General features: G+C 49.5%; 1 protein-coding gene across 1 annotated transcript in view; it reads left to right on the forward strand.

Annotated features, from left to right (window-relative positions):
- The window catches only part of gcn1 (GCN1 activator of EIF2AK4), a 42,241-nt gene that overhangs the window by 17,149 nt on the left and 12,628 nt on the right, over positions 1–12,464 (forward strand). The window contains exons 29-55 of the mRNA XM_015971863.3: positions 1–144; positions 219–289; positions 401–566; positions 634–828; positions 915–1,161; positions 1,293–1,414; positions 1,682–1,796; positions 1,883–2,062; positions 3,707–3,927; positions 4,010–4,078; positions 4,163–4,301; positions 4,381–4,577; positions 4,724–4,866; positions 4,947–5,064; positions 5,154–5,369; positions 5,460–5,624; positions 5,772–5,933; positions 6,069–6,161; positions 6,238–6,381; positions 6,516–6,785; positions 6,884–6,997; positions 7,679–7,909; positions 7,981–8,174; positions 8,531–8,645; positions 8,951–9,047; positions 9,228–9,376; positions 10,666–10,776. The exon at positions 1–144 is cut by the window's left edge and continues 46 nt beyond it. Coding sequence (XP_015827349.3) covers positions 1–144; positions 219–289; positions 401–566; positions 634–828; positions 915–1,161; positions 1,293–1,414; positions 1,682–1,796; positions 1,883–2,062; positions 3,707–3,927; positions 4,010–4,078; positions 4,163–4,301; positions 4,381–4,577; positions 4,724–4,866; positions 4,947–5,064; positions 5,154–5,369; positions 5,460–5,624; positions 5,772–5,933; positions 6,069–6,161; positions 6,238–6,381; positions 6,516–6,785; positions 6,884–6,997; positions 7,679–7,909; positions 7,981–8,174; positions 8,531–8,645; positions 8,951–9,047; positions 9,228–9,376; positions 10,666–10,776 — 4,188 coding nt within the window. The remainder of the gene's footprint in view (positions 145–218; positions 290–400; positions 567–633; positions 829–914; positions 1,162–1,292; positions 1,415–1,681; positions 1,797–1,882; positions 2,063–3,706; positions 3,928–4,009; positions 4,079–4,162; positions 4,302–4,380; positions 4,578–4,723; positions 4,867–4,946; positions 5,065–5,153; positions 5,370–5,459; positions 5,625–5,771; positions 5,934–6,068; positions 6,162–6,237; positions 6,382–6,515; positions 6,786–6,883; positions 6,998–7,678; positions 7,910–7,980; positions 8,175–8,530; positions 8,646–8,950; positions 9,048–9,227; positions 9,377–10,665; positions 10,777–12,464) is intronic.

Consider the following 12,464-nt stretch of genomic DNA (forward strand, 5'->3'; position numbering starts at 1 on the left):
ATGTTGATCGGAGACGTCACTCACCATGAGGAGGCCATCCGTTCTGCAGCAGCTGAAGCTCTGTCCAGCGCCGTGTCCCAGTACAGAGACCAGTCTGCCTCTGTGCTCAGCCAGCTCACCGACCTCTACCATCAGAAACTATACGTAAGGCCTTCTAAACTCTGTCTTACTACATGATGGTATAAATTAGGTTAAAATCATTTCTGTCCCTGTTAAAGAGACCTCCTCCTGTGCTGGACGCTCTTGGCAGAGTCATCTCTGAAGCTCCCCCTGACCAGTGGGAGGCCAGGTAAACACGCTGCCATTCAGAAGTCTTCAGTTCGGACTGTTTTCAGCCTGCTGTGCATGCCGGCAGCACAGTGATGGTTCTTCTGTCCCGATACTGTTGTTTTTTCATCAGGTGTGGCATTGCTCTGGCTCTCAACAAGCTGTCCCAGTACCTGGATGAACCTCAGGTCACCCCTCTCTTCCTTTTCTTTGTCCCTGATGCTCTGAACGATCGCCACGCCGAGGTGCGGCGCTGCATGCTGGATGCTGCACTCTCGACCCTTAACACACATGGAAAGGTAGCTGTTGTTTCATCAGCCAGCTCTAATGTTTACCTGCAGCTGACGCAGCTCCCGTGTGCTTCAGGAGAACGTGAGCTCCCTGCTGCCAGTGTTTGAGGAGTTTCTGAAGAACGCCCCGCAGGATGCCAGCTATGACTCCGTTCGTCAGAGTGTGGTTATTCTCATGGGTTCTTTGGCCAAACATCTGGACAAAAGTGACCCTAAGGTCAAACCCATCGTGGCCAAGTTGATAACGGCACTGTCAACACCGTCACAGCAGGTAAACGCCTCACACATACACACTGATCCTGGATGCTAACAGGGCCCTACTCTCCTGGGTTTATGATGGTTTCTCTCCCACTACAGGTCCAGGAGTCAGTGGCCAGCTGCTTGCCTCCTCTGGTGCCCGCCATCAGGGACGACGCGGCCGGAATCGTGCGGAACCTGCTGCAGCTGCTGCTGGAGAGTGACAAGTATGCAGAGAGGAAGGGAGCAGCCTACGGGCTGGCCGGCCTGGTGAAAGGGCTCGGGATCCTGGCGCTTAAGCAGCAGGACATCATGACCACGCTAACCGAGGCCATCCAGGACAAGAAAAACTTCAGACGCAGGGAGGGTGAGTGTGAACCAGAAAACAGCTGCACGAGTTTAGGGTCGGTCGAGATGGCTGCAGGAACCTGACGCGCAGACACGCACATTTAAATCTGGTTTTAAGTCGTGCTGCTGCAGTGCTGGTGGTTGTTGCAGGATCCCTGTTTGCCTTTGAGATGCTGTGTAACATGCTGGGGAAGCTGTTTGAGCCGTACGTGGTCCATGTGCTCCCACACCTGCTGCTCTGCTTTGGAGATGGAAACCAGTACGTCAGAGAGGTGAGGGACTGCATCGGGGCTCCTTCCAGCAGGATGCTTAGTCACGCAAAACTGAATCAAGGGGATTTATTTTGTGTCTGATGCAAACATTTGAACTTTTTCAATGTAAAAAAGGGAAAAGACACTAAATAAACTAGCCTGTAGTTTAAACAGACTTGATGTTCGTCTGAATCCAACTTTTCATCTGTGATGTTTGAGTAGTCTTTCTGTGGAAACCGATCTGAGTTGGGTTTGATGCCAGTTTTAAATTCTTCTGCTCGACTCCAGGCTGCAGATGACTGTGCGAAGGCTGTGATGAGGAACCTGAGCGCCCACGGGGTGAAGCTGGTGCTCCCCTCCCTCCTGGTGGCCCTAGAGGAGGAATCGTGGAGGACCAAAGCTGGTGAGAAACGCACGAGATCCTGTTGGGGGCTGTAGCAACAGCTGTAGAGATCACACACTTCTGACTCACCCCGGCCTTGCCCTCAGGATCTGTGGAGTTGCTGGGCGCCATGGCTTTCTGTGCACCCAAGCAGCTGTCCTCCTGCCTGCCCAGCATTGTGCCCAAGCTGACGGAGGTGCTGACAGACTCCCACGTGAAGGTGCAGAAAGCCGGCCAACAAGCCCTGCGACAGATTGGCTCCGTCATCCGTAATCCTGAAATCTTGGGTAAGCGACTGGTGTGATCGACGCGGAGCTGCCACTGATGAAACCGTGTCCTGTAGGCGGTGAAATACTCGCCCACGTTTATTTTATGTACAGCAAGAAGTTGAGTATGGGTGTGCTCTAGTTTTACACAAAATGTCTTTGTGATGTTCTGCTGCGAGTATTCACTCTGACATAGGGCTGGGCGATATGACGATTTTAGACCGTTTTACGATCTACACATCTGACGGTCTGTCATTTTTGAGAGACCTTTTTATCACGATTCACAGCTCTGCTGTTGAATTTCTGCCTCTGAATGAAAATGGAACTTACCTCAGGCGAATGACACGCCTTTGTTTGACCCTTAACCAATCAGAGTGAGTCATAGTAATATATTAGTGCCCTGCTTGTTTTCACCTGTGTGTGAACAAACATGGCTTCGGCCGCGGCTGAGAGCGACAACGAGGTTTTTGTTCCGAAGAGGAACGCAGGGTTTCCTTAGCGCGCGGCGCTAACAACTTAGCGACGTGACATGTCTCGGAGAAAGCGTAAAAACACGTTGGACGCTTCTTCTGAAGCAGGAAAATAACACCGCTTCTTAAGCAGAGCACGACGCCGCCTCGGCTCGTTCACCCTCTGCCGAGCCGGTGTCGGTACCGACTGAGCTCGGTCACTGGGTCGTTGGAGCTGCCCCGTGACTGCCTGATAGAAAACCAGCGGGTTTCATCAGACTCGTAGTTTCTTGTTTTTGCTGGGGACCCCTGTATTTTACCGCTCCCTCCTGCAGTCTTCCCCTATTAACATTTAAAATGATTCTGTAAACTCCATGTATCAATAGAAACGATCTCTGCCTCTGCCAGCTGCAGTAAATGTAGTCTCCAAATAATAAATAAGAGGTGCATTCATCTGTGTATCTCCTTTGATCCGCATTAGTGATATTTTCAGCACCAGAACAGTGAAGCACAGAAAGATTCCTGAGTTTGTTAGTAATTTTATTTATTAGGTGCATCTGACCTGTTCTATTTTTCTCTGAAATGAGATCAAATCAGTGCTTCTATGGGTTGTCTCCAATCTGCACTGGAAAATTTTACTTTATTTAGAGACTTGTTGCAGAAAATATTCAGAATGCGCAGTTTTTTGCTACCACAAGCGATCTCTGGTCCAGCCGCACATCAGAGCCGTATTTGAGCTTAACTATCCACTACATGAGCAACTGGGAGCTACATAGTATTTTGAACAAGTTAATGTTTGCACAATACATTTGCAATTGACATGTTTGCGCTTTAAATATGTTTACGATTTTAATTTATGTTAAGTTACTTGAAAAACGAGAAAAACTGATTTTTGTAATTGTTTCTCTCAGGGCTTTTATCATCTCTGGTGTGAGTTTAAAATATAAGTGTGTTAGCACTGTGCTGATTATCCCTAATATGAATAAATGTTTATTTATTCAATGTTTCTCTTCTTTAATACGCAATTGAAGTTATGCTATTCATGGATAAAAAATCGTGATATTCTATTTTTGCCATATCGCCCAGCCCTACTCTGACATCAGACCGAAGAAACCGTAGTTCAGCTGAGATGGTCATGCAGACGCCCGGTACCGATAATACTGGATGAGTGTGGAAAAACCACCTCTGCTTCTTGTTTGGTTTTCCTCTTGTCCAGCCATCACCCCCATCCTGCTGGACGCCCTGACGGATCCATCCAGAAGGACCCAGACGTGTCTGCAGACTTTGCTGGACACGAAGTTTGTGCACTTCATCGATGCGCCCTCCCTGGCTCTCATCATGCCCATCGTCCAGAGAGCCTTCCAGGATCGCTCCACTGACACTCGTAAGATGGCTGCACAGATCATTGGCAACATGTACTCCCTCACCGACCAGAAGGTACGCCGTTTTAGTCATGTCTTCAATTCAGAATATTTGTTTTCTAACAATGAGTGACGTGTTTTTGTTGAATGGCTTCCAGGATTTGTCTCCGTACCTGCCGAGTGTCATTCCTGGACTAAAGGCCTCCCTGCTGGATCCAGTGCCCGAGGTGTTTATTGAAGATGGACAGCGGCTGGTTTAGATTCTCGTGTAGGGTGCAAAGCTTCACCGTACACCTTTTTCACCTGTCCAGGTGCGTACAGTCTCAGCCAAAGCTCTGGGCGCCATGGTGAAAGGGATGGGCGAGTCCTGCTTTGACGACCTGCTGCCGTGGCTCATGGAGACGTTGGCATCCGAGCAGAGCTCTGTGGACCGCTCCGGAGCTGCACAAGGTCTGTTCTCACACACTCCATCCACTCTTGACATGTGTTGTGTTTGGCAGCTGAGCTGGCGTGTGATTGGTCCCCTCAGGTCTGGCCGAGGTGATGGCTGGACTGGGCGTGGAAAAGCTGGACAAGCTGATGCCAGACGTCGTCCAGACCGCCAGCAAGGTGGACATCGCTTCTCACGTCAGAGACGGCTACATCATGATGTTCATCTACCTGCCTCTCACCTTTGGAGATAAATTCACGCCCTACGTTGGGCCCATCATTCCCTGCATTCTCAAGGTGTGGACTGCTCTGACTTAGAGCCGAGTCGTCACTTTTAGTCTCACCACGCTGATAGGTTATATAAAACCTCTGAGCCAGGCCACAGCCATCGGTGTGGAGGTCATGCACTGCCGCAGGTCAGTCACCTTTCTCTGTTGCTCCAGGCTCTAGCTGACGAGAACGAATACGTGAGGGACACGGCGCTGCGAGCTGGCCAGAGGATCATCAGCATGTATGCTGAGACCGCCATCGCACTGCTGCTTCCGGAGCTGGAGCAAGGCCTGTTTGATGATCTGTGGAGAATCAGGTCAGGTTGAGACGGTCTGAGCTGTTAGTGGTGACACAAGCCTCCCTGTTCTGGAAGCTGACGGCAGATGTGGTTTACAGGTTCAGCTCTGTCCAGCTGCTCGGAGACCTGCTCTTCCACATCTCTGGAGTAACTGGAAAGATGACCACAGAGACGGCCTCGGAGGATGACAACTTTGGCACGGCTGCATCCAACAAAGTATGAAGGTGTTTCTGAAGCTAAATCAGCTTCGAGTTGTCTGATTGAAACATTTTCACCCCGCATGTGTTTGGTCTTGTCTTGCTCAGGCTATCATTGGCGCTCTGGGGGCTGAGCGCCGTAACCGCGTGCTCTCGGGTCTCTACATGGGCCGCTCCGACACCCAGCTGGTGGTGCGGCAGGCTTCCCTTCATGTGTGGAAGATTGTCGTGTCCAACACTCCCAGAACTCTCAGAGAGATCCTCCCCACCCTCTTCTCCCTCTTGCTGGGCTTTTTGGCTTCTACCTGTCCTGACAAGAGAACGGTACCAGTGCTCTCCGTTTTCATGATTCCTTCCTGTTGAGAGTCCGTGTGTGTTGGTGAGTGAGGGCTAGGGCTGGGTTTGTGGTTACAGATCGCTGCTCGGACGCTGGGAGATCTTGTGAGGAAGCTGGGAGAGAAGATTCTCCCTGAGATTATTCCCATCCTGGAGGAGGGGCTGCGCTCTGACAAGAGTGATGAGAGGCAGGGCGTCTGCATCGGTCTCAGTGAGATCATGAAGTCTACCAGCAAAGACGCGGTGAGCCACACGGATGCAATAGGACATGGCAGCTTATGGCTGGGTTACATCCCAACAGGAGAGAGACAATAAATCAGACTGGATATCCGTGGTTGTGTTGAAGTTACAACGATGGTAACCTGATGGCGTTTGTGTTTTGGTCTGCAGGTGCTCGTCTTCTCCGAGTCACTGGTCCCAACGGTGAGGAAGGCTCTGTGTGACCCTCTGGAGGAGGTCAGAGAGGCTGCAGCCAAAACCTTCGAGCAGCTCCATGCAACCATCGGCCACCAGGCGCTGGACGACATCCTCCCTACCCTACTCAAACAGCTGGTGAGAGAGAGAGAGAGCACACCAGCACCAGACGCTATGAACAGCTAGACTTCCTCACAGGAATACACACACACACACACACCTTCCTGCGTGATGAATTATAACATTTCTGTCGTGGTGAACGCGTTTTTCTAGGACGATGAGGAAACGGCAGAGTTTGCTTTGGATGGGATGAGGCAAGTCATGGCTGTGAAGAGTCGCTCTGTTCTGCCGTATTTGGTTCCCAAGGTAAAACCCGGGTCAGGTTTACGTCTCGGTTCTGTCCTGCTGTGGGATTAAAGTGGATTATCTTTGGTGCTTCCAGCTGACGGCTCCTCCTGTGAACACCCGGGTGTTGGCCTTCCTCTCCGCTGTAGCTGGAGACGCTCTGACCCGCCACCTCGGGGTCATCCTGCCCGCTCTGCTCTCCTCTCTTAAAGGAAAGCTGGGAACAGAAGAAGCAGCACAGGTAGACCCATCACTCACCATCTGGAGTCTCTTTCTGCCGTGCTGGAACAGTTTCACGTGGATTCATGATTCAGATTATTCTGAGGAATGCCGCTGTACCTTTGTTTGTGTCTGACCTGTCTGGGTTTGGTTCAGGAGCTGTGCAGCTGTCAGACAGTGATCCTCTCGGTAGAGGATGAAGTAGGCCAGAGGATCATCATAGAAGACCTGCTGGAGGCCACTCGAGGAGCTGACCCAGGCCTCAGACAGGCAGCCATCACCATCCTCAACGCGTACTTTGCTCGCACTCGCCTGGATTACAGCGCTCACACTCGCACCCTTTTGTCAGGTCTCATCCGCCTTCTGAACGACTCCAACCCCGAGGTTCTGTCACAGAGCTGGGACACCATCAACTCCATCACCAAGGTCCAGATCAGCCGGTCTACGGGTTAATGTTGCAGATAAAGCGTTCTGATCCAGAGGGGAAGGTGAATTCACCGCAGGGCTTTTTCTGTCTTCTGTAGAAACTGGATGCTAGCAGCCAGCTGGCCCTGATTGATGACCTGCATAGGGACATCAGGTCAGTGGCTGCAGATGTGAAGGGTCAGCACCTGCCTGGTTTCTGCCTGCCCAAGAAGGTAAGAGAGAGGAGTACGCTGCAGCTTCATTAGAACGTCTTACATCAGATCCTTCCAGCTTCTCCACTGAGTGATGTTAACTTATCACATTCACAACCGTTCTGGGTCAGAGACGTGGCAGCTCTACGACCTTTGACCTGCACAGATGTAACAAGAACAGTTGATTAAATCTTTATAATTGTAAATTTCACCAGGCGAGAAATCCCCTCGCCTTCCTGTTGGGTCATTCGGACCTCCAAAATCCTTTAGTGTCGGTTCTCCTGAGATTCTTCAGGAACAAGAAAACGTGCTTGACAGATCTGAATGTTCAAAAAAGTAAGAGTCAATGTTTCGCCTTTAGCGCCCATTATATGCTATTAAATAGCATTTATACGCAGATGACACAATCGTCTCCGCCTCCGTGGTGAACCCCATCTGTGGTTCCCCCTGAGTGTTCTCCAGATGTTGGCTTTCTTCTTCCATGATCGTGTTCCTAGAAAACGATCCAAGAGTGTGATAAACAAAGCAGCAGGGATGTGCTTGTTGTTTAATCATGTTGGATTCTCCTCACTAAACAAATATTTCTGATGTCAGCGCAACTTCCTGTTTCACTAAAGGTGTAAATAATACTTCCCAAGGACCTTATTTTATGATGTGTTATAAGACTATAAGAGGAGGTTGCCTTCTTCTCTGTTTGCTCAGGGTGTCACGTGCATCCTGTCAGTTCTGAGAGAAGGTGTCCTCACCGGCAGCCCGGAGCAGAAGGAGGAGGCAGCTAAAGCGTTGGGAGGGGTCATCAGACTGACGTCATCCGAGGCTCTGCGGCCTTCGGTCATCAACATCACTGGGCCTCTGATTCGTATTCTTGGAGATCGTTTTGCCTGGACAGTGAAGACCGCTCTGCTGGAGACTCTGACCCTGCTGCTGGCAAAGGTCCTTATCTGCATGGCTGCGGATCAAACCACACACCAGACACCTGACCCCTGGGCTGTGTTTCATTTCAGGTGGGCATTGCCTTGAAGCCTTTCCTGCCTCAGCTGCAGACCACCTTCCTGAAGGCCCTGCAGGACTCCAGCCGTGCGGTGAGGCTGAGGGCTGCGGAGGCTCTGGGACAGCTGGTCTCCATCCACTCTAAAGTCGACCCGCTCTTCACAGAGCAGCTCGCTGCTATTCGGAACGCAGAGGACTCTGGAGTCAGGTGTGCAGCGAAGCACGTCTCAGAATGTCTGACTCTGTCTGGAGCAGGGCTAGTCAATGCTGGAGGGCTGCTGTCCTGTGTGTTTTAGCCGTTTCCCTGTTCCAACACACCCGATGAGTGAATCAGCTCACCAGCAGGTTCTCCAGAATCACCAAATTATTTAGCCAAGCTGTGTTGGTTCAGGAGTCCTGGAGGACATAAATTACTGTATGCATGACGAACAGAGGATAGCACTGAAATACATCATCTGTCCACCAGAGGGCACTGATGACACAGCTGTTATTTTCTCAGTGATGAGTGTCAGTGGATCATTTCATAACTCGGAAAGTGAGATCGTTCCTGTTTTCTTCTCACAGGGAGACCATGCTTCAAGCTCTGAGGTTTGTCATCCAGGGAGCTGGATCAAAAGTGGACCCAGCCATTCGCAAGAACATAACCACCACGTTACTGGGCATGCTGGGACACGACGAGGTATGATTACAGAAGCAGCTACCTTACAGCATCAAGCAGAGCTGAAAAGATCAAGTTAATGACAGCACAAACACAGCTTTGTCCCTGATGATGCAGCTAATGACGACGGTAATGGATTGTCAACTAAAGAGTGCGTGTTGGAGCCTGTTGCAAACTGAGAGGTGTCTGATCTCAGCAGAGAAACAGAAGTCAGACAGGATGTGGTTTCTCAGTGTGGTTTAGAGTCTTCATGGCACTGAGATAAAGTCACAGAACATGTGTGTGTGTGTGTGTGTGTGTGTGTGTGTGTGCGTGCGTGCATACAGGATGCAACTCGTATGGCCTCAGCAGGTTGTATTGGGGAGCTGTGTGCCTTCCTGTCAGACGAGGAGCTGAAGAATGTGCTACATCAACATGTCTTGGGTTTGTATTTGTTCTCTAAGTCATCCAAACATAACTCTTCTTAAGAACAGATGTATTGTTCTGATTTTGAGCACAAACAGAGTTTCTCATGCACAACAAATGATACAAACTCTTCTCTTGATGTTGGGAGGTCTGGGTGTGTGCATCAGCCTGAGCTAACATCTTCCTGCCTCCTCACAGCTGACGTGTCTGGCGTGGACTGGATGGTGCGTCATGGTCGTAGCTTAGCCGTGGCGATAGCTGTCAAGTCTGCTCCTGAGAAGCTGTGTGGAAAGGATTACTGTGACACGGTGACGGAGACTATTTTGGCCAATGCTACTGCTGACAGGGTGAGCTCCAGTGGTAATTCAATTCAATAATACTTTATTAATCCCAGAGGGAAATTAGAGTTCCAGTACACACAATTCTGAGATCAGACATACATACACCTGTGACAAGAATTGGTGACTGTGATCATTCGCAACCCGAGTCGCGCTACCGTAATAGATCAAGGGGGTTTACATGAGAATAGAGTCGGGGTGGAGGAAAAAAGGCACTTCAGAGTTACCCTTAAGCCTGATTTATGCTTCTCCGTCTGCGTCAGTGCGGAGACACGCAACGTCCTTGCGTAGGGCTCCGGCAGGCACGCAAGTACGTACGGAGTCGAGCTCTCTTTTTTTAAACATCCGTCGAACGAGACGGATTACGCAAGCTTGTGATTGGTCAGGACGCCGCTGTTGTTTACAGCGCCGCCATTGCAAAGAGAGCCGAGGATAACTAGCAGCAGACACGGAGAAGCTTGAAGAATACCTCGCGAAAAAACTCTAAAAATATGAACGTTTAATTCTCTCGTGACTGGAGGAGTGAAAAGATGCGCAGCAAGCGTTTTATTTGTGGACGGAAATGACAGGAAACGTGGGTTTAGAGGTGGCGAGCACATGAAGAGGTGGAGGAGGATGAGAGACAAATATGTCCGTGTTAAAAAGTCTCTTGTATACACAAAAAACATAATATAAACACACTATCTTGGACCGATACATGACAGGATACCACAGAACAGCGCTACGCCCTCTGTTGTCCTGCCAGGCAATTGCTTTGCAACACTCTCCAGGAGACGGAGAAGTATGAGAGCAAAACGCTTCCGTCAATCCGTGCGTGTCTGTCCCTTGCGGAGCTGATGGAGAAGCATGAACCAGGCTTTACCAGAGAGGGAAGCTTTGCTATGCAACAAAACACCTCAAAGCCAAAGAGCCTTGGGATAAGGAGGGCGGTAGAGGAGAAAAATAAAGCGTCTGTACTCACCAAGAGCCAGAAGAAGAAAAATGAACTCTTTTAGACAATTCTGTGTGGTGAACTCTGCATTTTGGGAACCGAGCCGTGGTTTTACAGAAAGGTTTATGAGTTGACTTTCTGGAGTTCAGCTGTTTACATGATAACTGATTAGTCACAGCAACCATCCGGGCGGTCGGTTCTCCAGGTTAGGAAACGGTGTGACCCAGTGTCAGACCACAAGTCCACTAAACACCAGCTGGGCCAACATCAGAGGAACTAGCAGACCAATTTAAGATTATTCAAGATTCAACAGATGAGGGTACATCTCTTGTTCCGTTTCCTCTACTATTCCCATTTTCTATCCTAGATTCCCATTGCCACGAGTGGGATCAGAGCCATGGGATTCCTAATGAGGCATCATCTCAAAGCAGAAGGGGGCAGTGGTGTTTTACAGCGCATTGTCACACAGCTTGTTAAGGTGAGATGTAAAACCTTTGCATCACATTCACTTCCTCTTTCTTTATTTAGTCAGGTGTGGAAAAGGGAGAAGTTCCTACGAAGTGACCTACACACTCTGTTGACTTTTACAGCAGCTCTTCAGGGAATTGCACTGATGCTTGTGACATAGTGAAAGCTGACATAACCACTAGATTGTGCCAATACCCCTGTGTGTTATGGAAAAAAATACATTTACACATTATTACAGAGAAGTACAGTCAGAACCTGAACTCTACTGTTATTGTTTTTTCTGCTGCTGATATGTGGAAGTTATGGTACACTGACGGCAGATATCCAGACGTTTTCCACCTCATTTACATGCCAAACGTCACTGATAACATCCGTTCATTCACACGTCTGAAGCTGAATCTGCTTTTTAACCAACTCTTCCAACTTTGTGCTCAATGCTACGATCAGACATTCAACTAAAGGTAATCGAACAAGTCAAGTGTTAATTATTCAAAATGGTATATGAAAATACATTTTTGTTGAAAATAATTTTTTGAGCATATACTATTCAGGAAAGTTTAAATTCTGCAGCACCACCAGGCTGCCCGGGGATGTGCCTGACTTTAAATCGGCTTTACCAACCCCTACCCTGCAGAATGGTTTAATTGCGAGCTCCGCTGCGCGCCAGTACACACTGGGAGAATCTCAGCTGCAGAGCGCCTCCTCAGCTGTGATCCTCGCTGGACTTGCAAGATTACAAAATCCCTCGACACCTCAAAGGTTACGGTTTGTTTCTGACATCCGGCATTAAACCAAAAAGAAGGAAATCATGTTTGATACCGTTGTTTGATGTTGTTCCAGGATTAAAGCCACGAAAACACACCGCTGCACTTTTGGATGATGCTGGTAGTAAATAAGCCGTATTGACGTCTCTACATAGATATGAATTTGCATTGCTGCAATAGACTTTTATTTAGAAAATTAAGATGGCTTTACACTGAAACCGTGTGTGATTTCCTGTCTAGCTCTATGCTAACTGCTGAAATTGACGTGTCCCAGAAATGACAAAAATAGAACCTATCTTATTCTGGGATGCGCCTGAAAATGTATGCATCACGGTTGGTTTGAATCACAGGGTTTCCCCCAGCGCCTTATAAGCCTGGCCGGCCGCCAGGCTAAGCGTCATGCCCTGCCCCCCTCCCTGACCCTACCGTGTCCGCTGATACAAACAGCGCAGCAAAACTAGAGCCCTCCATCAGCTGATACTGGTGAGAAACTGCAGCGGAACGTGTGCAACTCCCCCACCCCCGCTCTCACATAGGAGCGCTGCGGGACAGAGCGCACGACTCCCCCGCCCTGCTCTCATGGAGGAGCGCTGTCGGACAGAGTGCACGATCCGCTGACACGAACGGCGCAGCGAAACTAGAGCCCTCCATCAGCTAATACTGGTGAAAAACTGCAGCGGAGCGTGTGAAGCCACCCCACCCCCCCACCCCGCTCTCAGGGAGGAGCGTTGCAGGACGGAGATCTTCATCTAAAGCTTTTCATCAGATGGAAGCATGAACTACTCCAAAATCTCCTGATAGCTAGCTGCATTGACCTGATAAAACACAATGGACCAACACCAGCAGCTGACATGGCACCCCAGACCATCACTGACTGTGGGTACTTGACACTGGACTTCAGGCATTTTGGAATTTCCCTCTGCCCAGTCTTCCT

The sequence above is a fragment of the Nothobranchius furzeri genome, chromosome 17 (assembly GCF_043380555.1).
Source record: "Nothobranchius furzeri strain GRZ-AD chromosome 17, NfurGRZ-RIMD1, whole genome shotgun sequence".
In the NCBI taxonomy this organism is placed as follows: Eukaryota; Metazoa; Chordata; class Actinopteri; order Cyprinodontiformes; family Nothobranchiidae; genus Nothobranchius; species Nothobranchius furzeri.